The sequence below is a fragment of the Gorilla gorilla genome, chromosome 3 (genome assembly GCF_029281585.2).
Source record: "Gorilla gorilla gorilla isolate KB3781 chromosome 3, NHGRI_mGorGor1-v2.1_pri, whole genome shotgun sequence".
NCBI lineage: Eukaryota > Metazoa > Chordata > Mammalia > Primates > Hominidae > Gorilla > Gorilla gorilla.
The window spans coordinates 9,961,168-9,989,021 of record NC_073227.2 but is presented as its reverse complement, the minus strand read 5'-3'; the positions used below and the strand labels follow the sequence as shown (position 1 = coordinate 9,989,021).

Sequence of the window (27,854 nt, the reverse complement as noted above, 5' to 3'; positions counted from 1 at the left end):
GTCTTTATAGCCCCAGACATGCTAGGTTGAGATCGGGGAGGGGAGGGATGTTTCTGGGGATCTGAGAGAGGAGGAGGAGGGGTGCCCTGCATCTCTGTGGCTTACCTTGTTCCTCAGAGATGGGGCAGGGGTGGGGCAGGGGAGCATGCAGCGATGCCCTCTCCGTGCCTTTTCCAGGGGAGGCGACGGGAGGTGCCCTGTGTAGCTCTGGGGGACCCCTCAGGCTCCACCACCCGGCCCCTGCTCCTCTGAACCTGACTGAAAACTTCGAAGTTCATTACCCTGCCCACTGCGGCTCACACGAGGATGGTGTGGGGCAGAGAGAGGAGGGGAGGGAAGGCTCAAGGAGAACCTTGGGGCCCACAAACCTCAGATAGCCACGTGCTTTCGTCAAAGTGGCACTCAACCCTGACCAGCCCCGCCCCCATCAGGGAGAACATTCTGCAGCGCTCGGTGTGCACGTGTTTGCTGGGAAACGAGTCATCATTGTATAACACAATTCCGTTATGCTATTCCCTATCGTATTTAATGTGTTATATTTACTATGTTTTAGTGACAGTCATCATACATACTGCATCTATGTTGTATAAAACATCTTTTCCACGTGATTGTGTTCGTTTTGAAAGTTGTACTAAGAGGGCTGTGTGCCCATTACCCATCCCTTCCTCACGCGCAGGTGTTCCAACTGTCTGGGACCCGGCAGGGGTGGGTGTTATGGCTACTAGTGGGAGATGTTTGGCTGAGGTCAGGCCATGGCAGGGACGGACGCTTTGAGTGGGTTGTGCTTGCAGGGAGACCCGCAGCCAGGTCAGGGGTCTGCCCTTGAGACCTGCCCGGCCCTCCCCCACCCAGGCCTCGCCCGCCACCCAGCGGTCTCCTGGGGAGGGGGCACAGGGACCTGGAAAGGGTCTGGTGTGCCCCTCCTCGGGAAAGAGTGAAAGAGGAAGCCAAGACCAGCGCGGAGCTGGCGCTGGCGCTGGCGGGGAAGAGGGAGATGCAGGGATGCCAGTGCGTTTGTGAGGGCTCTGCAGGGCTTGTGTGCCTGGGTGCTCGTGAACGGATGCTCGTGAACGGATGCTGGGTGCTTGTGTGTGCTACGCACTTGTGAACGAGTGTGTGTGTGAGTGGCGTGTGCACCTCTATATCCAAATTTAGCTGGGGGAGGGGGAGAGAGTGAAGACCAAGGTGGGGCGCAAAGGAGATAATTGCCTCCCTGCAATGGGAGATTACCCACCCTCCTTCCCCAGAGGTGATTTATAATTTAAAGATAAAGAATAATCAAGTGCTGGCAAGGAAGGACACAGTGCTGTGGATCTGATTAGAATCTCGGGATGGACCAGCAGCGGGGAGGGCGGGGGAGGGGAAGGGGGAGGAGAAGGGGGACGGGAAGGCCTGCGGGCCCCCCCCCCCCGCCCCGCCCAACCAGTTCCAGGCTCCCTGGGGCTCAGCGTGTCCGAGCTTGGCCCAAATTACAGCCGATCGGTCCACCATTATTTCTCCCAACTTTTAATTTCTGCTTCCAAAGGATCATTGCCCGCGGTAATTGCAAAGGACCGCCCTGCGCGCGGAACGGGCTCCGGGGACCGCAGCGTAAGGCGGCGCGCACACCCGCCGGTGCACGCGCCCGCGCGCTCACACCCTGAAGAAGCGCGCGCGCTCCCACTGCCGGCGCCCACCAGGGTCCACCTGCGTCTGGCTGCTCGCTGCGTGGGCAGGAGGAGGAGGGAGACGAGCGACCCGCCGGGGAGCTACCACGATCCCGCACTGGGATTCCGGACGCCAGGCCCAATCCTCGAGGGCCGAGGGCGGAGGGCCGCGGGCCGCGGGCCGCAGGGCCCTGTCCTGCAATCACCGCCGCTATAGATAAAACATACCCAAATAAAGACTCAGGCTGCGGGGCTTCCTATTTATCGAGATGTGGAGAAGGGGGCATTTGTCGTATTCTTTTTGGAAGAAACACACATTTTCCCCTTACTTGAAGAGGATCGATTTTATGTAGGCCGCCTGCTGTGTGTGCAATTTGTCGGTCCCCCTTTTGGGGGCGGGTTAAGAGGGACAAGCAGTCTCTCATTTTCGATTCCACTTCTAATGAGCGGCCCGGGGACCGCCGGCTCCGCCCCTCTGCTGGGACTCCAGGTCGGGCCCTAATTTGACGACGTGAAAGGGGCGGGCGTGGGAAGGGATGGAGGGGCAGAGACCCTGAGCAAGAGAGACCCTGGAGACGCAAAAGGAGACCCCAAGCGGGAGCAAGTGAGAGAGGCGGGACCGAGACCCACGGAACGCGCGGGAGGGGGCTGCAGACCCGGCGGAGACTCGGAGAATCGCGCTTGAGAACCTCTCCCCCCATCCCCACCCCAACTGCCGAGGGGCGCCAGAGCTGTGGGAGCCTTCGGAGCTCAGGGCCCTGCGCGCTGGGGGCCAGGAGGAGAGGCCGGGCCAGTCACCGCATCCTGCGCCGGGATGTCCCAGCCAACTCTTGGCGCTCGCTGGCCCGCGCGCCCTGGGGTCGCTGCGGCCCCGCCGCAGATTGATCCCGCAATTATTTAAAAGCCGGGGCTGTCTCCTCCCCCTTAGCCAAGGAGGCTGGCGCGCCGTTTCCGGACGAGCGGAGGCGCAGCGACGCGCCGCTGACCACCACAGCCGCCTGCGGACCGCGCTGGGCTCCGGGCTGCGTGTCTGTTCGTCCGGCCCGGCGGCTCCGTCCGTGTGTCCCGTGCGGGGCCCGCCTCCTCGGCCCGGGACCGTTCGCAGCCAATTAGGCGCGCTCGCTAACGAGGGCGGCGGAGCCCCGCGGCCGCCTGCGGGCGCACGTGTGTTCGGCGTGTGGGCGCGTGGGCGCCTCCGGCTGGGCTGTCATAAATGCGCGGACCAGGCGCCGCGGGCGCCTAAGGCGGCGGCGAAGGCAGCACCGGCCAAGCTCAGGGCGCGGCGCCGAGAGCGAGCGGAGCAGCGGCCGCCTGCGCGGGGTCGTGTGGCGGTGCCGGGGCCGCCAGGGATGGGAGCCCAGTAGGCGGCGGGGCCCGAGCCGCCGGAGCGGCGGGAGGCCGGCATGAGCGCTAGCGGCCCCGCGGCTCCTGGGGACATTCCCGCGCTACCGCCGCCTCCCGGGCCAGGTTCGGGGCCCGCACCGCCCGCTCCCGCCGCCGCTGCCCCGGAAGCTATGGACGGGCGCGCCGAGCTGCCGGCCTTTCCCCGCGCTGGAGCCCCGCCGCTCGCGGCCAGCGACACTGTGCCTGCGGCACCCGAGGGGGCTGGAGCGGCCCGGCCCGCAGGGCCCCTGCGCCCCACCTCCTTCTCCGTACTGGACATCCTGGACCCCAACAAGTTCAACAGCAGGAGGCGTCGTTGCGTGCTGCTGGGCCCAGTGGCGCCCGCTGCGTGCGCCCCTTGCGCTTCGGCCCCATGCGCCCCTGCACCTGCCGCCTCGGGACGCCCGCCACGCGCGGAGGAGCTGGAGCGCCGAGCCCTCGCCGGCGCCGGAGGAGTCGGAGCCGCCGGAGCTGAGCCGCCGAGTGAGTAGGATGCGCCCGGCACCAGGTCGCAGGGACAGGGGGACCGGAGGCTTCTATGCGTTTACGACCCTGGGACACCGTGGCGAGTTGGGTCTGGCCCACGCCGAGGCTCCATGGAAAGTTCGCTGAGCGCCGGGTCCGCACCAGCCCACCCGTGGCCTCCATCCGACCCGGACTGCAGGGCCTGCATCGCCAGGCTCCTCTGGAGAAGCTTAGCCGGGTCAGGCCCAGGGGCTGCAGGGCTGTGAGGCCGATCCAGGGTTCGCCTCCGCGCGTCTCCGGCCTGGAAGGGTAGTTGGTGCAGGAGGCGAGGGGCCGCGCGCGGTGGCTGGCCCGTGACCTCCCCGCCCCCACTGTGCCCGCCCGAGGCCTCCCTCTCTCCCTCCTCTCTCCCTCTCTCTCTCTCTCTCTCTTTTTTTTTTTTTTGGACAAATCAGACTAATTGTGACAAAACGCTGGTTATCTCTGGAAAAACAATTAAATCCCTTCGATTACAGTTAAGGGGAAATGTGCTTAGCGGCGGAAAGCGGCTGGTAATGGGGCGGCCCGCGCCCCCCGGTCCGGTCGATATCCCATTACGGCGCGTGCATATCTCTTTCAAGCACCTTGCAAACTCCCCCCGAACATCTAAATTATAGGGTCAAAATTCGGATAATTACTCGATTAAAACCTATTACACTTATTAGGGGCCGCTATTGATCGCGAATTGCATTCGACCTGCTCCTGATTGCTTTTTGTGTCCCCTCCTCCTCCCTCCAACTTTCCGGCCCTACTGAAGCACAGGGAGGACAGCGCGGGGCGGACCGGGCTGGGCCGCGGCCACCGGCTCCGCGCCTGGAGGCTGCGGGCCGCACCTGCGCGGGGCCTCTTCCGGGTCGTCCGAGATGGAGGGCGAACAAATCCGGCTGAGTGGAGGGGACCCTACGGACTCTGCGGCGGCTGCGCTCAGAGCCTCCACCTGCGGGGAGTCTATGGGGCGGAAGGCCGGGATCCCGCTGAAGCCGGGAAGGCGCGCGCATAGTACAGCCGGGGAGTCATCTGGGCCAGGCACCCGGGGCAGGGCTGGGACGGCGCTCGCGGTCGTCTAGGGGCGGACCCTACTCCTGCTGAGGGTCGCGGGGACCCAGACCACCTGCTGGCCTCCATGCCAGGTGGCCAGTCGCCCTGGAGGAATCTGACAGGAGCGACTGGTCATTTCTTACCGGAGATTTCGGTTCCGACCTGGCCGGAGAGCAGGCCGTGGCTGCCTCTGGGCAGCTCTGTGGAGGGCACCTGCCCCGACTCCTCCTGACTTAGGCCCCCAGTGCTGGGGCATAGACGACCCTGCCTCGGAGAGATGCTTTCTTCCAAATTTCAGAGACTCAAAATGCAGTCACTTCAGGGCCTCTGCTTGGAGGATGCGGAGCTGCTGTTCAGACTCGGCCGACCCGGGCCTTTAGGCCGCGGGGAGCCACTCCGACCTGCACGCCCGCCCAGCCCTCCTGGTGAGGCCGAGCAGGGCCCTACCCGCGGCAACTCTGCGCAGGGGCCCGAGGCGCGGGCAGGGGAGCCGGGGCTGACCCTCGCGACCGAATCTCAGGGCCTGGAGGCTTGAGGTAGGGTCGGGGCCAGGGCATAGGATTTGGGTCCCCCAAGGCCCATTCTCTCGGCCGGCTCCGGCCCACCGCCGGGCCTGTTATTAAATGCCCGGTAATTGGCTGGCCCTGCGGCGGCGGTAATTGGAGGGTAATATACGCCGAAATAAATTAAATGGCCTTAACTAGTTTGTACATTACACAAAATGAGTTTAATTAAGTTTGTATCAGCCCTGCGGATCGATCAGAGCTTCCACTCCGCTGTAATCTCTGCAGCCGGGCCCGGCCCGCAGCACCGGTCCAGCCCCGCTCAGGCAAAAACGCCCGGCACCGCGAGAACGGGCAGCGCGGGGCGAGGGGGACCCTCTCCATAGAAAGAAACAAGCAAGGGACCGAGAGGAGACGCGGGCGGCGGGAAGGAAGGACAGGCCGAGGGGAGGGAAACGACAGAGCGAAGGAAAGAGCGAGGAGGCGGGTGAAGAAGCAGGAGGAGCTGAGCAGGGGGCGGGAGGGAACCCTGGGGGAGGAAGCGGGGCGCGCGGAGGGCGGGATCTGGGAACGGGCCGGTCCTAACTGCCCTGTCCTGCCCTTGTCCCTCCCGCCCGCAGATGCCGGCGACCCCTTCAAGGCAGGGGAGGCCGAGACCAACGACACCAACGGCTACAGCAGCGGCGGTGGCGGCCACAGCCCGAGCGCGGACAGCGGGGACGAGGCTCCCGACGACGAGGACGACGACGAGGACGACGCGCCCGAGACGGAGGCGGCGCGAGGCGCGGAGGAGGCGCGGGGAGGCGGCGGCGGCCTCGGGGCCCGCGGGTCGGGTTGCCAGGGCGCGGCTGAGACCGACGCGTCCCCCCGAGCCACCGTCGACGAGGCAGCGGCCCCCGGACCCCGCGAGAACTCGCCCGTTGCCCCGGGCCCACCGGGAGGTGCAGCGGCGCCGGGGGACGCGGGGACCACCCCGCAGGGCACGGCGACGGCGGCGAAGCCCAAGCGGAAGCGCACGGGGTCCGACTCCAAATCCGGGAAGCCGCGGCGAGCGCGCACCGCCTTCACCTACGAGCAGCTCGTGGCGCTGGAGAACAAGTTCAAGGCCACGCGCTACCTGTCGGTGTGCGAGCGCCTCAACCTGGCGCTGTCGCTCAGCCTCACCGAGACGCAGGTGAAGATCTGGTTCCAGAACCGCCGAACCAAGTGGAAGAAGCAGAACCCGGGCGCCGACACCAGCGCTCCGACCGGCGGCAGCGGCGGACCGGGACCGGGGGCCGGGCCTGGCACGGGGCTGCCCGGCGGCCTCAGCCCGCTCAGCCCCTCGCCGCCCATGGGCGCACCGCTCGGCATGCACGGCCCGGCCGGGTACCCGGCGCACGGCCCGGGAGGCCTGGTGTGCGCCGCGCAGCTGCCGTTCCTGTCGAGCCCGGCGGTGCTCTCGCCCTTCGTGCTGGGCTCGCAGACCTACGGGGCGCCCGCCTTCTACGCGCCGCACCTCTGAGCCCCGTGCCGCTCCGCCCCCGAGGCCGCCGCCGGGCCCGGCTGTTTTCTACGATTCCAGTCGTTGACTCTGTACATAACCGGTTGCTACGGAAGAGTTTTAAATTTATAAATGACCATGCGCGTCGGGGCCGGGCAGGCGGCTCCCGCGGGCTCGGCCCGCTGCGAAGCACTTTGCAGAACTTCACTCAATCAATAAACCGCAGGCGGCCGCGCCCCCGTCTCCCAGGCTCCCGCGCCGCCCTCCGCCCGGCCGGTCCCACCCATGAATCCTCTCCGGTGGGGACCAAGGCTCCTCGGGTGTTGGCCTTGAGCGGGACTCCAGCCCGTTTTCCCACCGGCCTGGCGTCCCCCGACCGGAATTCAGGCCACTCTGCTGGTGCCTGCCCGTCGTCGTGGGCGCAGGGGCTGAGCGCAGGGGCTCACCCGCCAAGCTGGCTGAGGCTCAGGTCCCAGCGTCACCTCCCTGACCGCTCCCTCCCCGTCCCAAAAAAGATCACAGGTCTCGGAAAGTGACCACCTGCTTCCTCTTCGCCTCTCCTCTTAGCCATGGAGCTGGGGGGGCCGCGGCAGGGAGCGCAGCATTTTCCGCCTCCTGCTCCCCACCCCTGCATCCTGCTCCGGTCCCACTCCCCTGCCCCACAGCCCCGCAAGGGAGCACCGGGCTAGGCGTGTCAGCTTGGGGGCGGTGTCAGCTTCGGCTACTGCCTGGAGGAAGAAGCACCTGCCTGTTTTCCCCGGGGAGAAGGGGCTGCCTGGGCTCAGCTACCTGCCCAAGAGCGTTCCAGCCCATTCAGACCCCGGCCCCCAAAAGTCGGGTCGAGTGCTCCCTCTTGGAGCTGCCACCTCTCCTCTAACGACGCTGGAAACGGTCCCTACATCCCCTCACAGGCTCTCGGAGCCCTGTGGGTTTGGTGTTCGCCTGAGCTGGGCTCAGGGAGGTGAGACGCAGAGGCGCTTGGGCTGGGCGGCAGTGTGGATGCAAAAGCTGGCGCTTGGAAGCGGGGAAGGGCGACGTGAGGAGGGTTCAGAGCCCCAGAAAGGGTGGGGAGGCGGCATGAGACACTGGCCACAGCCGGGCAGGTGCTGCCCCTCTTCTGCCACTGGCGGGAGTCCTGAGCCCTGCCTCACAGAGGGAGCTTGGCTCTGCGTGGCGGCTGTGCCCTGACTGGGCCCAGTCTCCTGGTGTCCTGTCCATTTTCCGTGAGTGGGCTGAGCTCATCTCTGGGCTGTCAACCTGACAGCAACCACTGGGGGAGGGCTGGGGGCAGGTGGCGGCAGTGAATACCCAGTGCCACAGGCAAGATGGGAGACACTGCTGCCCACTGGCCTGGCCAGCACCTGTGGACAGAGAGCAGGCCCAGAGCAGCACCGGCCATCGGGCAGGTTGAGGGGGGGGCGCAGGGGCGGCTGGGATCACCCTCTGTGTTTGCTGCCCCCACACCCCAGGCCCCAGGCAGGCCTTGGTTCCTCCAGCCAAGGGCCGGCCTGACTCCCAGTTGCTCTCTGCTCCCTTTCTGGGTCTGCATAGGTGAAGTCACCTGCCTGCAGCAAGCGTCCTGAGGCTCACCAGCCCGGGGGCAGGGCAGCCTCTCCCTCCTCCCTCCTCCCTCCGCTGGCAGAGCTCAGGCTTGCTCGGTGGGGGTCCATGAGGGAAGGCGAGCCACCTGCAGGTGGCCAAGTGTAGCCAGAGGGTCGACTCACAGCTGAAGCCAGTGCAGCGGGCTTGGCCTAAGCTGGGCACTGGGGCTGCTGAGTGGGAAAGCAGCTGCCGCGTGGCCAGGAGGAACCCAGGTCTGTGCTGCAAGGGCCTTCCCCTTTGCTGAGCTTGCTGGAACATTCCAGGAGCTCACAGCCCCACAGGGAGATGACAGAAGGTGGCTGCGATGGTGCAGGCCAGATTCAGACCCACTCAGAGCTGGGCCAGACCGCTGCGTGCAGCCCTCCCATGGAGCTTAGATCCTGGCTCCCCGTCCCTCCAGCTTCCACATGCCCCCACCCTGGCCTCCTCTGTCTCCTCCCCTCAAGGCTCAGCCAGAAACACAGAGCCACACCGGAGGGCCCTCTAGCAGTGCCCCTGGGCTGCAGGATGGGATGGAGGGTATGGGCCGGGGGCTGTGAGGTCTGGGAAGCAATACCCCCCTCCTTGCACCACCCCTTCTCTAAGCTCCCTGGACAGCCCACAGCCTCATGCTGCAGGCATGGGGGGCATTTCCTCCAGTCTCTGATTCACAGTCACTGTGCAGTGGACCCTCGTCGGAGTCAGACTGCGTGCAAAGCCACCTGAGCCTCCCACTGTGCTTTGCTGAGAGTCACATGTGGGAAACTGAGGCCCGGCGGTCATGGGGCTTGCTGGGGGCAGTGCCAGCTGTGGTGCCAGCGGGTGCCCTGCTCCCTCCTGGAGGAGCCTCCACTTTTTAGCCCACACTCCTACTGGGTCCCCAGGCCCCCAGTCTCCCTGGGAGGGTTGGGGTGCCATTCCCTTGCCTGCCTCCCAGGGAGCCCTCGGGCTGCCCCACCACCCCCATTTCCACCAGGTTCGGGCCTCCCCTGCCCACCATTTCCAGTCTAGGCTGCCTGTGCCTGACTCAGTTTCAGCTCCCTGGGCCTGTGCCGCAGGCAGAGGTGAGCGGCAGCCTTGTTAGGGGTCTCGACGTGTCCCTCACTTTGGTGTCAGGGCCATGAGGGAAGGTCTCAACCCCGGGATCTGAGGGCACTCTTCCATGGACCCTCCTCGTAGGGCTCAGGACCCATCCTGCCCTGGACCACACCTGCCCCGAGTTCCCAGAACCACACACATGTCGTTGCTGCAAAGCCAGGCACAGAGGGGCCTCTTGTCAAGCGAGCATGAGCCCAGACAAGGGCGGCATTTGCTCTCACGCCCTGGGCTCCTGTCTCCTGCCCAGGGACCGCTGAGCCCAGACGGTAAGGGGCCTCCCATTGAGGCCACCTCCCCACCCCCACCAGCCGATGGTGCTGTGGTCCATTGCTGTGTGAGTCAGGCCTGGGTTTGGCTGCGTGTAAGAGAAAACCTGAATGAAGAGAGTTGAAAGGAGACTGTTTACTTTCTCTTTGTGAGGGAATTCTGGCCGTGGCAGCCCTGGGCAGTTTTGAGACCTTCACTGAGTCCTTGGAGACCCAGCTCCTGGCTTTCTGTGCTGCATCAGGCCTGGGCGGGCCTCAGCCTCACAGACCCCAATGGAAACTGAGGCTCCAGCCACCACATCCTCACCCCCGGCTGCAAACAGGAAGAAAAGGAGTGGCCAGCAACACCCCTCTCTTTCAAGGAGCTTTCCCGGAAGCCCACACAACACAGCTGCTTATGTCCCATTGGCCAGAGCTGGGTCACAGGCCCTCTCTTAGCCAAGGGAGGCTGGGAAGTGCAGTCTCCCCCCGGGCATCTCACTCCTAGTGAAAGGTGAGGATGGATTGGGGCCACCGGCTGCCCCTGCTGAGCCCCCCTGTGCTCCCCACCCCCATGCCCACCTGCCCACACCCCCAGCCCCAGGCAGCTGGGCTTCTGAAGAAAGTCGCCCTCAGCCCGCCTGGTCTTTTCCGAAGCCCAGGGCCTCGACCTTGGTGGGCACCCAGCTCCTACACCCTAAGGTGTCTGGTGTACCCTCTCCATAACCCCACCCTGGGTTGGCCACAGGTCCAAGCCCATCTTCCAGCCACAGGATCTTGTCACCTGCCTGCGTCCTGCCAGGGGAGACGGCCCCTGCTGGGCTTCAGATGCGTCCAGTGTCTCCCGGCTTAGGCATAACCCTCCCTGGACCCCGTGTGGCCTCCAGCTCTCCCCCTTTCCTCCCAGCCTCCAGCCAAAGTATCGAAAGAGCTGTCTACACCTGCTGTCTACACTTCCTCCTCACTTCTCCACCCCTAAGGAGGCTCTCGCCGTCACTCGGGCCCTTGGCTGCCCCATCCTGGCGTGGCCTCCTCAGCGCCCTGCTCACTTGGTGGCTGGTTCCTCCTGCTCCGAGTCCTGGGCGGCCTGGGCTTGGGGAACCCTCATCCTCCACTTGCCTTCCTGCCATGGCAATGGTGTGCCTGGCCCTGTCCTTGCCCCGCGATGTCCTGGCAATGGTGTGCTTCTCCCTGTCCTTGCCCTGCGGTGTCCTGGTAATGGTGTGCCTCACCCTGTCCTTGCCCCGCGATGTCCCCCCAGGGGCCAGGGGCCCTCCAGGCACCACAAAGCCAGACCAAGCTCCTCCCAGACCAAGCCAGCCCCACAGCCTCAGAGCAAACCCCAGGCACCAAGCACCCTCCCCACATCCAACCTAATCTACCCACATCCAGATGCCTGAAAACACCCTGTATCCAACATCTCCCCTGGCCACCCCCACGTTGTCCCCCCATCCCTAGGACCTCCCTGCAGTGCTCAGGCCTCCCCACACCCAGTGTCCTGCCTGTGATGGCCGCCACCTTGGTCCCCCATTTCTTCCCTGGTGACTGAGTGCCCCCTCACTCCTGGTCTCTTCTGGCCAGCTGTGCACAGCGTCAGCTGGGAGAGGGGGAGGTGAGGCTGGACAAATAGCTCGGCAGCAGAGGGAGGTGAGCGCAGGGAGGAAGGGGCAGGGCTGGGCGGCCAGGCAGGGCTGCAGGACCGTACCTGAGGGAGGAGGCAGGGCTGAGCCCCATCCCTGCCCCCATGACCACTGCGGCCCCCACCTGCCTCTGGCACTGTTGCCCCTCCCCCATCCCAAGGTCACCTTTTCGTCCACAGAGGCCCGTGGGGTGGGGGCATCTCATCCACTGGGGGGGGACCTTGCTCATGGGTGACAACCTGGGGATGTCCACGTCCCACCTCCTCCCGACTGCCCTGCAGGGTGGTCCCCTTTGGAGACAGCTCTGCTGGTGCGGACGCCTTCTCTCTTTCCCTGGGAGGCTGTGGCTGAGCGCTCATCTCAGATGAGCTGAGCTCCACATGTCCTGCTTCTGGGGCAGCAGGCAGCTGGGTGCTGCCTGTGACTAGGTTCTGGCCAAGTCGACATGAACAGTGTGTGTGGGGGTAGGGGACTGAGAAGGCTGCTTATGGGAATCAGCTCAGAGGGGAGGCAAAGCCCTCCTCCTTCCTTCCACAGACCTGGTGATGGCTGGAGCCCCAGCAGCCACCTTGGGCCATGAGGTAGCTTTGGGGCTGGAGGCCACATGCTCTGATACTGAGCCAGGAACTGGAAGGTGCTTGGGGGCGCCTACCCTTGGACCGTGATTCAATAGGACACAAACCCTTCTGTCCACGAGCCACTCTTATTTGGAGTTTCTGGTTCTGTGTTGCTAACCCTGACACCACTTTCCATGGTGGCCCATCCACCCCAGCGCTGGGGCTGTGACCCATGCCCACCAGTCCTCCCTTGGTCACTCCTCACACTCACCCCCTGCTGCTCTCTGGGCCAACCTCAGCCAGTCTGCCCTGAATGAGGGCAGCAGCATGCTGGACCAGCTGCCACGGGCCCCCTCCCGCTGTGAGCCCTACCAGTAGCCCCTACATGCATCTGCAGGCCAGACCGCCCAAGGCTCCTCGCCCCCCTCCATCTGCCTGGCTCATGGGGACCCAAACCACTTTGTGGCAAGTGTGGGTGGAAGGGGTTTGCTGAGGGGATCTGGGAAAAGGAGGGCCCACCCCTAGCACCCCCTTAGTGCCAAGTCACTGACAGTGCCCTGAGCCCGCAGTGCTGGAGCTGCTCCCAGGTGCACAGGCCCCACCCCCTCACCCCACCAGCCAGAAGGGCCAGCCCAGCACCCCCACCCCACAGGGCCCCTCACTTGGTCACAAACACTGAGTCACAGGTTTGTCTTTTAATCAGCATCCATGAAAATTCATTAAAAGGTCTGATACGAAAAGCACCAGGCTAACAAATCAGTCCTGAATTCTATTTTACAAAAACACCCTCTCCTCTTCCATCTCATCCCTAATATTCCCACGTTATCTTGAGGTGCAGAGAAATATAAAAGGGGTCCTTGACATTAAAAACGTATTAAAAAGCCACCATGAGTAGAATGTACGGTAACAGCGTCTGACTCGGCCGGCAGGACAGGAAACCTACAGAGCCACCATGCCAGGGCTTTGTGTGAGCAGGCGGGCACTCCACATGGGCACGTGTGTGAGCAGGCGGGCACTCCACATGGGCACGTGTGTGAGCAGGCGGGCACTCCACGTCGGCACGTGTGAGCAGGCGGGCACTCCACGTCGGCACGTGTGAGCAGGCGGGCACTCCACATGGGCACGTGTGAGCAGGCGGGCACTCCACATGGGCACGTGAGCAGGCGGGCACTCCACATGGGCACGTGTGAGCAGGTGGGCACTCCACATGGGCACGTGAGCAGGCGGGCACTCCACATGGGCACGTGAGCAGGTGGGCACTCCACATGGGCACGTGTGTGAGCAGGCGGGCACTCCACATGGGCACGTGTGTGAGCAGGCGGGCACTCCACATCGGCACGTGTGAGCAGGCGGGCACTCCACGTCGGCACGTGTGAGCAGGCGGGCACTCCACATCGGCACGTGTGTGAGCAGGCGGGCACTCCACATGGGCACGTGAGCAGGCGGGCAGCAGGCGGGCACTCCACATGGGCACGTGAGCAGGCGGGCACTCCACATGGGCACGTATGAGCAGGCGGGCACTCCACATCGGCACGTGTGTGAGCAGGCGGGCACTCCACATGGGCACGTGTGTGAGCAGGCGGGCACTCCACATTGGCACATGTGAGCAAGCGGGCACTCCACATGGGCACGTGTGAGCAGGCGGGCACTCCACATGGGCACCTGTGAGCAGGCGGGCACTCCACATGGGCACATGTGTGAACAGGCGGGCGCTCCACATGGACATGTGTGTGAGCAGGCGGGCACTCCACATCGGCACATGTGAGCAGGTGGGCACTCCACATTGGCACAAAGCGAGGGCTCATGCATAAGAGGTGCAGGGACACCTGGACAGCTATTTGAAATTTAAAAACCGGGTTTCCTGGCTCACATTTTGTATCAAAAACTAGAAGTAGATCAATGATTTCAATATGAAAATGAAACCCATAAAAGTACTAGAAGAAAACATGGAAAACATTTCAAATATAATCTTTAAGGGGGAAGAGCATTCTAACTAGAACACAAAACTCAGAAGCCAAGAAAGATTGATAATTCAACTATATAACTCATGAAAGGAAGATCTGAGGAACGAGATGCCCACAGTGGCCGCTGAGAAGTTCTGCCACACTCCTGGAGGCATGGAAGGCTGTGCCCACACAGGCACAGAGCTGTGTGCATGCCCGAGAGGAACCTGAGCTGCCCTGGCCCTCACCTCTGGCTGGCTTTGTGGCTGTGTGCAAGTAAGAAGTGAAGGCAAAGGCACAGTTGGCAGCTGCCTGCTGGAGCACTGACCACACATCAACTGCGTGTTGGCAAAACCACGATGGAGCGCTGAAGGCACACTCACCACGCATCAACTGCGTGTCGGCAGAACCGCGACGGGGCGCTGAAGGCACACTCACCACGCATCAACTACGTGTCGGCAGAACCGCGACAGGGCGCTGAAGGCACACACACCACGCATCAACTGCGTGTCGGCAGAACTGCGACGGAGCGCTGAAGGCACACTCACCACGCATCAACTGCGTGTCGGCAGAACCAGGATGGGGTGCTGAAGGCACACACACCACGCATCAACTGCGTGTCGGCAGAACCGTGACGGGGCGCTGAAGGCACACACACCACGCATCAACTGCGTGTCGGCAGAACCGCGACGGGGCGCCGAAGGCACACACACCGCGCATCAACTGCGTGTCGGCAGAACCGTGATGGGGCGCTGAAGGCACACTCACCGCGCATCAACTGCGTGTCGGCAGAACCGCGACGGGGCGCTGAAGGCACACTCACCGCGCATCAACTGCGTGTCGGCAGAACTGCGACGGGGCGCTGAAGGCACACTCACCGCGCATCAACTGCGTGTCGGCAGAACCAGGATGGGGTGCTGAAGGCACACACACCACGCATCAACTGCGTGTCGGCAGAACCGCGACGGGGCGCCGAAGGCACACTCACCACGCATCAACTGCGTGTCGGCAGAACCGCGACGGGGCGCTGAAGGCACACTCACCACGCATCAACTACGTGTCGGCAGAACCGCGACGGGGCGCTGAAGGCACACACACCACGCATCAACTGCGTGTCGGCAGAACTGCGACGGAGCGCTGAAGGCACACTCACCACGCATCAACTGCGTGTCGGCAGAACCAGGATGGGGTGCTGAAGGCACACACACCACGCATCAACTGCATGTCGGCAGAACTGCGACGGAGCGCTGAAGGCACACTCACCACGCATCAACTGCGTGTCGGCAGAACCGCGACGGGGCGCTGAAGGCACACACACCACGCATCAACTGCGTGTCGGCAGAACCGCGACGGGGCGCCGAAGGCACACTCACCGCGCATCAACTGCGTGTCGGCAGAACCGTGATGGGGCGCTGAAGGCACACTCACCGCGCATCAACTGTGTGTCGGCAGAACCGCGACGGGGCGCTGAAGGCACACTCACCGCGCATCAACTGCGTGTCGGCAGAACCATGAGAGTTACTGGTGCAAAGCACTTAAAGAGGTCCTCTGTCCAGTCACTGGCTGAACATGAAGCTGATGAGGTGGACACTTCAAATTAGTCCAGAACACACACTAAACAAAAGGTCACAACAACAGAACAACAATAAACTCGTGGAGAGGGTATCTGATTTCCAGAGTTGCACAGCACATTATTAAAGTGTCCAGTCTTCAAAAAATACATATATATGAGACCACAAAGAAAGAGTATGTTATTTCCTTGGCTCTGACATGGGAAAAAAGGTCATCAATAGGAACTTCCCCTGAATAAGCCCTGATGTTGAACTTAGTAGACAAGTCACCTATCTATCTAATCTATCTAATCTATCTAATCTATCCATCTATCTATCTATCCATCTATCTATCTATCTATCTATCTAATCTATCTAATCTATCCATCCATCTATCTATCTATCTATCCATCTATCTATCTATCTATCTATCTATCTATCTATCTATCTATCTAATCTATCCATCCATCTATCTATCTATCTAATCTATCCATCTATCTATCTATCTATCTATCTATCTATCTATCTATCTATCTATCTATCTATCTAGTTTTGAGAGAGTCTCGCTCTGTGGCCCAGGCTGGAGTACAATGGCTCGATCCTGGCTCACTGCAACCTCCGCCTCCTGGGTTCAAGCAATTCTCCTGCCTCTGCCTCCCAAGTAGCTGGGATTACAGGTGCACGCCACCACGCCCGGCTTAGACAAGTACTTTAAATCAGCTTCTACACATATGTTCAAATAACTAAAGGAAACTGTGTCTACAGAATTAAAGTATGAGAATGTTTCACTAAATAAAGAATATGAGTAAAGATACAGAAATTATAGAAGAGAGCCAAATGGAAGTTTGGAGTAGAAAAGTACAATAACTGAAATGAAAAATTCACTAGAGCAGCTTGACATCAGGTTTTGTTTGGCAAAAGCATCTGTGACCTTGAAGATAGGTCAACTGAGATGACCCATTCTGAGAAGAAGAAACAATTCCAGAATAAAGGAAAGTCAAGGTGGCCTCCAAGGCTGTGCCCAGCTCCACATCAACACGTAGCTGGAGTCCAAGTGGGGGAAGAGAACATGGACATAAAATATTTTGAGAAATGACAACCTAAAATTTCCCAAATTTGCAGAACTGCGACGGAGCGCTGAAGGCACACACACCGCGCATCAACTGCGTGTCGGCAGAACCGTGAGAGTTACTGGTGCAAAGCACTTAAAGGGGCCTTCTGTCCAGTCACTGGCTGAACATGAAGCTGACAAAACTGAAGGATTCAATACCCACATTCAATATCAATGTAACTAGGCAGAAGATCAGTAAGTGAAGAGAAGACGTAAACAATCAGACTACAAAAAATATTAACCTCTATATCCAAGAAGCTCAAAGAACTGCAGGTAGGACACACTGAAAGATCCACAATTAGACACACCACAGTCAAACAGTCAGAAGCTAAAAAGAGACTGAGACACGGTGCGCTGCTCCCGCCACGGAAACCACAGAGGCCAGAGGCAGTGGAATGACATCTATAGAGGACTGAAAGAAAAAGAGGGCCAACCAAGTCAGCCATATCCAGCACAATTATTCTTCAGAAGAGAAGGAGAAATTACAACATTCTCAGATAAACAAAAACAAAGAGAATTCATTGCTAGAAGATCTGTCCTACAAGAAATACTTGAGGCTGAAGTCCAAGACACCACACTCAAATCCACACAAAGAGCACCAAAAAAGACAACTGCAAAGCCAGCAACAGAGACAGCAGAAACTCATTTCTGTTTGTACATCTTTTCTTCTTCTATGTGATTTAAAAGACAACTGCATAAAGCAATAATTACAAGACTGCTGACGGACTTACAATCTAAAAGGTAGCATTTATATGACAAATACAGCACCAAGAAGCTGAGAGGAAACAAAGCTACTCGAAGTGAAGGTTTTTGTACATTATTAAGTTCATCTGAACACTTGATTGGTTTTACATTGTTACTGTAATACTCAGAGCAGCTGCTAAGAAAGTTACTTTTTAAAAAACCCAGTAAAACAGACAAGGAAACTACAATGTTACAAGAGAATTAAATGTCCATTTAACACAAAAAAGTAATGGAGAAATAAAGGAAGAAAGACAAAAAAGACAATATAGAAAACAAATTTAGAAATGGCAGATACGAATCCAACTTTCTCAGTAATCACACTGAATGTAAATGGATTAAACATCCCTCTCAAACAGCAGAGACCAGCAGGACAGATGAAAAACATGATCCCACTATATGCTGTCTACAAGAAACACACTTTTGATTCAGAGCAGAGACCAGAAAGACAGATGAGAAACACGATCCCACTATGTGCTGTTTACAAGAAACACACTTTAGATTCAGAGATACAATGAAAGTTAAAGGGTGAAAAAAGATACCATGCAAACAATAATCAAAAAAGAGCTAAGTGGCTATACTAATAACATTCAAAAGGGACTTAAAGACAACATTTTTTTTTCACTAAAGACAAAGAAGGACATGTCATAATGATAAAAGGGTCTGCTCATCAGAAAGAAATAGAAATACAGACGCACTTAACAGAGCTTCAAAATTTATGAAACAAAAGCTGACAAAACTGAAGGATTCAATACCTCACATTCAATATCAATATAACTGGGCAGAAGATCAATAAGGGAAGAGAAGACATAAACAATCAGACTACAAACCAATCAGACCCAACAGGCTTCTATACAACACTACAAACCAACCTCTGACCCAACAGGCATCTATACAACACACAAACCAACCTCTGACCCAACAGGCTTCTATACAACACTACAAACCAACCTCTGACCCAACAGGCGTCTATACAACACACAAACCAACCTCTGACCCAACAGGCTTCTATACAACACTACAAACCAACCTCTGACCCAACAGGCATCTATACAACACACAAACCAACCTCTGACCCAACAGGCTTCTATACAACACTACAAACCAACCTCTGACCCAACAGGCGTCTACACAACACACAAACCAACCTCTGACCCAACAGGCTTCTATACAACACTACAAACCAACCTCTGACCCAACAGGCATCTATACAACATTAGAAACCAATCAGACCCAACAGGCATCTATACAACACTAGAAACCAATCAGACCCAACAGGCATCCATGCAACACTACAAACCAATCAGACCCAACACACATCTATACAACTCTACAAACGAGTCAGACCCAACAGGCATCTATACAACATTACAAACCAACTTCTGACCCAACAGGCATCTATACAACACTACAAACCAATCAGACCCAACAGGCATCTATACAACATTACAAACCAACCTCTGACCCAACAGGCATCTATACAACACTACAAACCAATCAGACCCAACAGGCATCTATACAACACTACAAACCAATCAGACCCAACAGGCATCCATATAACACTACAAACCAATCAGACCCAACATGCATCTATACAACCCTACAAACCAATCAGACCCAACAGGCATCTATACAACTCTACAAACCAATCAGACCCAACAGGCATCTATACAACTCTACAAACCAATCAGACCCAACAGGCATCTATACAACACTACAAACCAACCTCTGACCCAACAGGCTTCTATGCAACACTACAAACCAATCAGACCCAACACACATCTATACAACTCTACAAACCAATCTGACCCAACAGGCATCTATACAACACTACAAACCAACCTCTGACCCAACAGGTGTCTCATACAACACTACAAACCAATCAGACCCAACAGGCATCTACACAACACTCCACCCAACAAGAGCAGGATAGATATTCTTCAACACTCTGGGACAGAAAATACGGTATGCCAATAAAATAACTCTCAATACATATAAAAGACGAGAAATCATACAATCTATGTTTTTTAGCCATAATGGAGTGAAATAAGAAATCATTAACAGGCCAGGTATGGTAGCTCATGCTTGTAATCCCAGCACTTTGGGAGGCGAAAGTGGCAGGATCACTTGAGCCCAGGAGTTCCAACACAGCCTGGCAACATAGTCGGACCCTGTCTCTACAACAAAATTTTAAAAAATTTAGCCAGGCTTGGTGGCTCATGCCTGTAGTCTCAGCTACTCAGGAGGCTGAGGTGGGAGGTCGAGGCTGCAGTGAGCTGCGATCACGGCACTGCACTCCAGCCTGGGAGACAAAGTGAGATCCTGTCTCTCAAAAATAAGAAAAGAAGTCAATAACGGAAACTTGGGAAATACACATATATGTGGAAATTAAACAACAAACTCTTAAATAACCAAGAGATAAAAGAAGAAATCACTAGAAAAATCAGAATATACTTTTAGATTTAAAAAAGGGAAAACACAATATAGCAGAACTTAAGGGATGAAATAAATCAGTGCTGAGATAAAGATTTATAGCTACAAATGTCTATATTAAAAAGATTTCAAATCAGTAAGCTAATTTTCCATCTTAAGAAACAAGAAAAAGAAGATAAAATAAAACCCAAAGCAACCCAAAGGAAATAATAAAGATTACAGTGGAAATTAACAAAATAAAGAATGGAAAATCATAGGGAATAATAAACAAAACCAGAAGTTGTTTCTTTAAATAGATCAACAAAATTGATAAATCTTTAGCTAGACTGAGGGGAGTAAAAGAAGAATCAAATTACTAAAACCAGAAAATACTATGAATAGGCCGGGAGCATTGGCTAACATCCACAATCCCAGCACTTTGAGAGGTCAAGGTGGGAAGGTCACTTGAGGCCAGGAGTTTGACAAAGATCAGCCTGGACAACACAGCAAGATCCTGTCTCCATAAGAAAATTTTAAAGAAAATTAGGGCTGAGTGTGGTGGCTCATGCCTGTAATCCCAGCACTTTGCTAGGCTAAGACGGGAAAATTTCTTGAGGCCAGGAGTTTGAGACCAGCCTGGCCAACATAGTGAGACCCCATCTCTACCAAAAATAAGCTTTTAAAAAATTAGCCAGTCATAGTGCCATGCCCCTGTAGTCTTAGCTACTCAGGAAGCTGAGATGGGAAGATTGCTTGAGTCTGGGAGGTCAAAGCTGTAGTGAGCCATGATTGCGCTACTGTACTCCAGCCTGGGTGACAGAGCAAGACTCTGTCTCAAACAAAACAAAACCAAAGACAGAAAATTAGCTGAATGTGGTGGTGCATGCCTGTGGTCCTTCCTACTGGGGAGGCTGAGGCGGGAGGATCACTTGGGCCCATTGAGTCTGAGGTTGGAGTGAGCTATGATTGCACCACTGCACTCCAGCCTGGGCAACAGAGTGAGACCTTGTCAGTTAAAAAAATTTTTTTTAATGCTATGAACCATTATATATGAACAGATTGCAACAAAGAACCTAGAAAGGGACAAACTCCTGGAAAGATGCAAACTACTGGAACTAAACCGATCTATAATAAATGAAGATACTGAATTAGGGAAAAATATCCCACAAAGAAAAGCCCAGCCTTCACTGGTAAATTCCACCAAATGTTTAAATAATTAACAACAATCTTTCACAAACTCTTCCAAAAAATAGGAGGGGAGGGAACACTTCCCACCTTAATCTATGAGGTCAGTAGTGACGTGACTAAAGCTAAAGACATCACAAAAAGACTATAGCCCAATATCCCTCATGAATACAGATGCAAAATCCTAGCAAACCAAAGCCAGCAGCATAGAAAAAGGATTATACACCATGAACAAGTAGAATTTGCCCCATGAATGCAAGGTCGGTTCAATATATGAGAAACAATGTAATATACTGTATCACTACAATAAAGGACAAGAATCATACTATCATCTCAACAGATGGAGAAAAAGCATCTGACAAAATTCAATACTTTATGACAAAAACACTCAACAAACTAGGAGGAGAAGGTAACTTTTTCAACCTGATAGAAGCATCTACACAAAACTGCATTGTTAGCATCACACTCAATGGTGAGAGACCGAAAGCTTCCCGCTAAGATCAAGAGTAAGACGAGGATGTCTGTTCTCACCACATCTATTCAACATTGTCCTGGAGGTACTAGCAAGAGCAATTAGGTAAGAGAAATAAAAGAAATCCAGATTAGAAAGAAAGCTGTTTGCAGACGACATGATTTTGTGTATGGAAAATCTTAGGGAACATACAACTAATTAGAATGAATAAACAAGTTCAGCAAGGAATGCTGGATACAAGATCAATACACAAAAGTCAGTTGTACTTCCACATATTAGCAATGATCAGCCCCAAAGTGAAATTCGGAAAACAACTACATTTGTGATTGCTTTTGTAAATGCAATTTATAATCTTTTAATAATTTATAATTGCATTTATAGTCCTTTTGGTTATAAATCAAAAATAATAAAATATGAGTAAATTTAACAAAATAAGTGAAAAACTTATATACTGAAAACTACAAAATACTGTTGAAATAAATTTAAAAAGACCCAAATAAATGGAAAGATAATCAGAAGCTCATGACTCAGAAGATTTAATATTAAGATGGTAATACATCCCAAAGCAATCTCTAGATTTAATGTAATTCCTATCAAAATCTTAGCTGCTTTTTTTTTTTTTTTTTTGAAGAAACTGATGAGTGGATCCTAAAATTCATTTGGAAATGCAAGGGATGCAGAAGAGTCAAAACAGCCTTGAAGCAGAACAAAGTAAAACTTATCACAACAAAGCAGCACTGATCAAGGCACTGTGGCACTGGCATAAGGTTAAACAGGTCAATGGAATAGAGTCAAGTGCCCAGAAATAAGCCTGTACATTTTTGGTCAACTGATTATCAATAACGGTGCGAAGATAATTCAATGGGGAAAAATAATGTTTTCAACAAATGGTGCTGGGACAACTGGATATCCACATGCAAAAGAATGTGGGCTCTTACACCACACACAAAACTTAATTCACAATGGATCAAAGATCTACACATAAGAGCTGAAATTATAAAATGCTCATTAGAAACTAGGTGTAAATCTCTGTGATCTTGGATTAGGTGATGGCTTCTGAAATGTGACAGCAAAAGCATAAGCAACAAAAGAAAAAAACAGATAAATTGCTGTACTTCATCAAAATTAACTTTTGTGCTTCAGAGGACACTATCCAGAAAGTGAAACAACAGTATGGAAGAAAGTTTTTGCAAATCAGCTGAGTGCGGTGGCTCACACCTGTAATCCCAGCACTATGGGAGGCCGAGGTGGGTGGATCATGAGGTCAAGAGATCAAGACCATCCCAGCCAACATAGTGAAATCCCGTCTCTACTAAAAATACAAAAATTAGCTGGGCGTGGTGGTGCGCGCCTGTAGTCCCAGCTACTCAGGAGGCTGACGCAGGCGAATCGCTTGAACCCAGGAGGTGGAAGTTGCAGTGAGCCGAGATCACGCCATTGCACTCCAGCCTGGCGACAGAGCAAGATTCCATTTCAAAAATAAATAAATAAATAAATAAAGTTTTTGCAAATCACATGAGGATCTAGTATTCACAGTATACATATAAACTCCTGGCCAGGAGTGGTGGTTCATGCCTGTAATCCCAACACTTTGGGAGACTGAAGCAGGAGGATCACTTGAGGCTAGGAGTTCGAGATCACCGTGGGCAACACAGTGAGACCTCATCTCTACAAAAAATTTAAAAAATTAGCCAAGTGTTGTGGTGTGTGCCTGTAGTCCCAGCTACCTGGGAGGCTGACGTGGAAGGATGGCTTGAGCCCGGGAGTTCGAGGCTGCACTGAGCTATGATTCTGCCACTGCACTCAGCCTGGGTAAGAGCAAAAGCCCATCTCTAAAAGGAAGAAAAAAAAACAACTGTTACAACTCAAGATAAATCATTCAATTAAAAATAGGCAAGAGGTTTGAATAGACTCCTCTCCAAAGGAGATACACAAATGGCCAGTAAGCCCACGAGAAGATGTTCAGTATCCTTCTCCAATGCTGCTGTGAACATGGGGGCACAAGCTTCTGCATGGACAGGTTTTCACCTCCTTTGTTTTATACATTGGAAGGAACTGCATGGATAAACCTTGAAAACAACGCCAAGTGTAAGAAGCCAGGGACAAGAGGACACATGTATGAAAAGGCACATCCAGAAACAGAAAGCAGATGATTGAACGGTTCACTAGCCTTTGTGTTTGTGTTAAAAACAGCATTTGCACCAAAGTGGGTTTCCCAGAGTTCCTCTGAGTGGTCGCCTCCTGGCTGGGGAATGCACGCTCTGAAGGCTGAGCTGCACACACATTCCGTCCGTGCTGAACCCCACACCACGACACGCACTGGCCTCACAAGGACTCGCAGACGCCCTCTGGAACAGGGTCGCTGCCTGCGTTCACATCTCCAGGCCCGAGGGCCTCTTCTGCGAGGCCAGACCCATCACCAGACGATGCCAAACCCTGTAGCAGCAGAGCGGCCGTACCTTCAGGGCACTGCAACGCACCATTTCTTTACATCAAACACAGTAATAGACAAAGCATGGTTACTGCCCACACCCACGCCCACTCTGCTGTCCTGAGACACTGGCAGAGGGAGAAGGTGCTGATGGCCAGTGCACTGGGCCCCGCTCTCTAGTTCAGTGCGTAGTTAAACTGGTTTGAAAACTTCTCGTGCTTCTTCTGGTCCATCCGGTTCATGGCTGCCACTACCCTCCGCACAGCTGCCCTGTGGGGAAACAAGGCAAGATGTGACCTGGGAGGCTTCCGCCAGGGGCCTGGGCTCCCAGTGGCGGCATCACCAAGGTTAGGCACTGGTCCTGGGGCAACTGCTGCCCTCGGACACTGACAGACTGCCTGTGGGTGCCACCTTCAGAGACAGATGGGCGATGGGCCCCTTGGCCCTGGCCCGAGACAGACAGGCTTAGAAAGGGCCACCCCAGGTCCCAGAAGCAGAGTCTGCGGCGGGTGGTTCTGCGTGGTGAAGTTGGCCCCAGCCCCACCTTGGCACTTCTCCCGTGGCCTCCCGCGCTCCAGGATGAAGGCAGCCTCCCCCTTGGCCTCCTGGGGAGTGGCCTCGCAGGAGATGCAGCCAGGAGGCGTGAGGACGGCCCTGCCCGCTGCTGCACGCACGGCTCCACGGCCAGGGCTGGAAACCTGGAGGGCTGCAGCGGGGGGGCGCGGGCCAGGCAGGCATTCCGGGGAGCAGGATGAGGTGTGCTGTGCTGACCAGCTCAGGTGCTGCGACCCACGAGGGTGTGCAGCCAGCAGGGCCGGAGGCCACAATGCGGTGAAGCTGCCGCTCAGCTGCGGCCCCTGTGGGGCTGCCGGGCACTGCTATGGGGGCCCCTCGAGGCAGGGTTTTGCCTGTGGTCACCCCAGATCCTTTCTGTAGGGAGGGGTCTGGGCCACACAGCTGTTGCGAAGAGCCAGCTCCTGCCATGGGCTTCAGTGTCCCCATGAGACACAGGGAGGAGGCCTGGCATGGGCCCATTGGCCATTCCTCCTCCTGGGCATCAGCACCAAGGCTGGCCTCTGCCCCTGGCTGATCCACGGGAAAACAGCCTCACCCTGAGCTCCAAGGGCTAAGGCACCTTGGGTGGCTGGCATACGGGATGGATCCAGCCCTGCGCCAGGGGCCCCAGGCAGCCTCTCCACAGCCCCCACCAGCGCCCCTGCCCCACCCAAGCAAGGCTGTGGATGTACCACCCACAAGCCTGGGGGAAGCCTGGTCTGAGTGCTGTGAAGGCGCCTCCCACGCGAGCCCACTCAGGCTGGTGCACGGTCATGCTGGCCAGGAGGGGCCTCCTCTGCCCGGTGCACTTAGCACCTTCCAGGTGTGTCCAAGGGAGGGTTTCTGGGATGGCGATAGGTGGGGGCCACCTCACTGGTGCTACCAGACAAACCTGCACCAGCAGGGACTTGACACAGATTTGGGAGGGAGTCAACAGCCTCAGGTGGCTTCGAAACAAGCATTCTGGATTTTCTTGGGCGAGAACAAGGCAATATGAAGACAGAAACACAAGGCCGTGCGAGTGGCTGGTGCCCCAGCTGACAGACTGCACGCAGGGATGCCGGGCTGGTGGGCTTCACACTCTGGCCCTGCCAAGTCCTCACCAGTCACACAGGCCCATGCTGGGCTGCAGAGACACCAGGCCAGCCTCCCAGAGCCAGTGCTCAGAGAAGACACGCTGGGGCTGGGCTCTGCTGGGGCTGACGCATGGACCCCCGTTCTGCCCGCTTTGCAGTCATCGCCCTCCCTGAAGTCACTGCTGCAGAAATATGCAGGCACTGACCTGGGGGTACAGCCAGGCAAGGGAGAGACGAGGGGCTCACTCTGCACCAGCCGAAGCCTGTGTCCTGGCACGGCTCCCCCAGGAAGCGAGGATGGTGGTGCCTGGCGGTCAAGCCCCTCTTATCCTGGGGAATGCTCAGGGGCGTTCCTGAGCAGACCCTGCCTGCTGCCCCTGCTGGCTGGCACTGCCCCTCCCGGGGGAAAGGCCGGGTGGTCCCCCAGGGGAACTCAAAGCAGGGGAGCCCCTGGAGGCCCCAAGTCCCTGGAATATCTTGGAGCTCAGATGACCCCCCTCGAATACCCTCACACGGGGGGCCACGCGGTGGGAGGTGACCCAGCAGCCACTCTTACTTGGCGAAGACTTTTCTCCCAATGCGAGCGCGGGCGGTGTCAGCCTGAGCCTTCAGGTTGGTGAGGCTGGGGTACCTCCTCTTCTTCCCCCTGCCTTTCCCGCCGTACCTGGACGAGCCGAGATCCTGCCCTGTGGCTGCTTCCACATCTCTCATCAACTCAGGGTCCTGCCATTCTGCAAACAAAACTCAAGCACTTCAGGAGACATCTGGCACTGACCAGAGCCCCTCTTACCCGAGGCCCCCAGGAGGGGCTCTTGGTCTCGTCCTGACAGGGGGGCTGGGTTGGCTTGCCCACAGCCGTACCCTGGCAGCAGCAGGCCTGAGAGGATGCTCGGCGGGTAGGGTTCCCTGAGCAACAGGCTGGGGAGGGTGGGCATGCTGGCCCCCATAGGATGAAGGCGACACAGAGCTTGCCCCCACCGCCCCACACCCCCACAGGCCCCTGCAGCCCAGAGATGGGGAGCTGGGGCTCAGCCCAGAGGCCACTCCTAGGGCATCCATGGGCCTCCCAGGCTGGAAGGCGGCTAAGGCCAGCTGTTGGGGGGGTGGCACCATCCGCAAGCTCCTTTCCTGCCTGCAGGCTGGACTGTGCCCCACTAGGCAAACTGTGGCCCTGCTGGACACGCCTGCTGGTGGGGAGGTACGTGTGGCAGGGCTGGGCCGAGCATGATGCTCAGCAAAGGGCTTTTCTTTTTCGTTGATCCAAAGATGACCTGGCCTCAGGCCTCAGAAATGCAGGCTGGGGCTCTCCTAGACAGAACTGCCCTTCCCAAGCAAGCCGGGCATTGTCTGCTTGAGGCCCTGTGGCAGTGAGGGGACAGAAATGTCAACAGCCCCACTGGGCAGCCTCCCAGGCTAAGAGTACCCACCGTGCAGATGGCACTGAGGCCCTCGGGGGTCACAGGCCCAGGCTTCCTGTGGGGTTCCCCACACAAGGCGGAGGTGGGCCTCCACCAGGTGTGGTGCTGGTCGGGCTCGGGAAGGCCACCCCTGATGGGACTGTGATGGCCAAGGGACTTACAGACAACCCTGGCTCACAGAAGGGGGCCAGGCACCAATGCTCCAGAGGCACCCGCTCCTGCAGACAGGACCCCACGAGCTGAGCCAGTGGGACCAGGCCACGGGGGCGACCAGGCCACGGGGGCACATCCCCGGAGGAATGCCCACATCTCGGACGGATGGCCAGGCCTCCCAAGTGGATTCTTTGAAGTGAAGGAATACGGGGCCCACAATTCAGATACAGGAACGATTAATCCAAGATTAAGGAAAACTGTCCAAACAGTTTATCTCCCAGTAATAAGAAGGCGTCACAGTTTAGGAACCCAGTGAATGGAGCAATTGTTTAAACACAACGAAAAAGCCCCGGCACCCAGCAGAGATGGAGCGAGCGTCTCAGTGAAATGAAGGAGCAATTTAAAAGCCTTTGAGAAAAATCAATAGATGCTGGGACCGCGCGGCCTTCCTGGGCGCAGACGGGCCCTGCAGCAGCACGCACATTGTCACTGAGGTTAGCGCCAGGGAAAGGAAAATTGCGCCGTGCGCGAGGGAGGCGGGGATCAATACCGTAGTTAGTAAAGAGACGCTATTTCACATCTGACTGGCCAGCGCCGGCCGCAGCCCGCGGCCTGATACCTGTTTGTTAACAAGTCACCAAGGGCTGGAAAACCAGATACTCTTCAGGGTTGACACAAAAAATAGGCACTTAATTTGCTCCTGAGTGTGAGCCACCAGGGAAGGCCTCACCCGGAGATTAGCAGGTCAGGGCCCTCCCGCCGCCCAGGGCTGAGCTGCTGCCTCTGGGCATCAGGCTGCACTCAACATCTGCCTCTCATGACCAGAGTGCAAGACGCCCGGGAGCCATGACAGAGACAGCTTGGAAGGGATCCTGGGCCCCCAGCGCTGCTCTTCAAGACAAGGTGTGAACCCCCACTTCAGGCCAGGGCCAGGGCTGCAGGTGTGGCCACTCTCCAGAAGGGACCGAGGCCGGGCGGGGGCTCACATCTGTAATCCCAGCATTTTGGGAGGTGAGACAGGAGAATCCAGGAGTTCAAGACCAGCTTGGGCAATACAGTGCCACCCTACCTCTACTAAAAATAAAAATACAAAAATTAGTTGGGCATGGTGGCATGATAATTCCAGCTA

The 27,854-nt window shown here is 56.6% G+C and overlaps 3 protein-coding genes across 13 annotated transcripts in view; 1 reads left to right on the top strand and 2 right to left on the bottom strand.

Annotated features, from left to right (window-relative positions):
* The first annotated feature begins 3,049 nt into the window (after positions 1-3,049).
* NKX1-1 (NK1 homeobox 1) lies at positions 3,050-6,782 on the top strand. Its single transcript, XM_031009935.3, has 2 exons — positions 3,050-3,512; positions 5,695-6,782. The coding sequence occupies exons 1-2, from the start codon at positions 3,050-3,052 to the stop codon at positions 6,576-6,578; spliced, it is 1,347 nt and encodes a 448-aa protein (XP_030865795.1). The 3' UTR covers positions 6,579-6,782.
* Positions 6,783-12,358: 5,576 nt separating this feature from the next.
* Positions 12,359-13,483, bottom strand: LOC109026500 (putative protein CRIPAK). Its single transcript, XM_019025110.4, has one exon. It carries the CDS (start codon positions 13,481-13,483, stop codon positions 12,542-12,544), a length of 942 nt encoding a protein of 313 aa, XP_018880655.4. The 3' UTR covers positions 12,359-12,541.
* UVSSA (UV stimulated scaffold protein A) overlaps positions 12,359-27,854 on the bottom strand; it is a 51,685-nt gene continuing 36,189 nt past the window's right edge. For 5 of the 11 annotated variants that reach the window (XM_019025308.4, XM_055384316.2, XM_063705162.1 and 2 more), the window contains 2 exons: positions 25,711-25,885; positions 12,359-23,793 (listed from right to left, as the gene is read on the bottom strand). In XM_019025308.4, coding sequence (XP_018880853.3) covers positions 23,700-23,793; positions 25,711-25,885 — 269 coding nt within the window. In that variant the 3' untranslated portion in view covers positions 12,359-23,699. The remainder of the gene's footprint in view (positions 23,794-25,710; positions 25,886-27,854) is intronic. The other 6 variants (XR_010133304.1, XR_010133308.1, XR_010133309.1 and 3 more) reach the window with 3 other exon arrangements.

Excerpts from the sequence above, each read along its gene's own strand:
- NKX1-1 (XM_031009935.3), top strand. The coding sequence starts at position 3,050 with ATGAGCGCTAGCGGCCCCGCGGCTCCTGGGGACATTCCCGCGCTACCG. Across the intron at positions 3,513-5,694 it reads CGCCGGAGCTGAGCCGCCGA|ATGCCGGCGACCCCTTCAAG; the intron begins GTGAGTAGGATG and ends TCCCGCCCGCAG.
- LOC109026500 (XM_019025110.4), bottom strand. The coding sequence starts at position 13,483 with ATGAGCCCTCGCTTTGTGCCAATGTGGAGTGCCCACCTGCTCACATGT.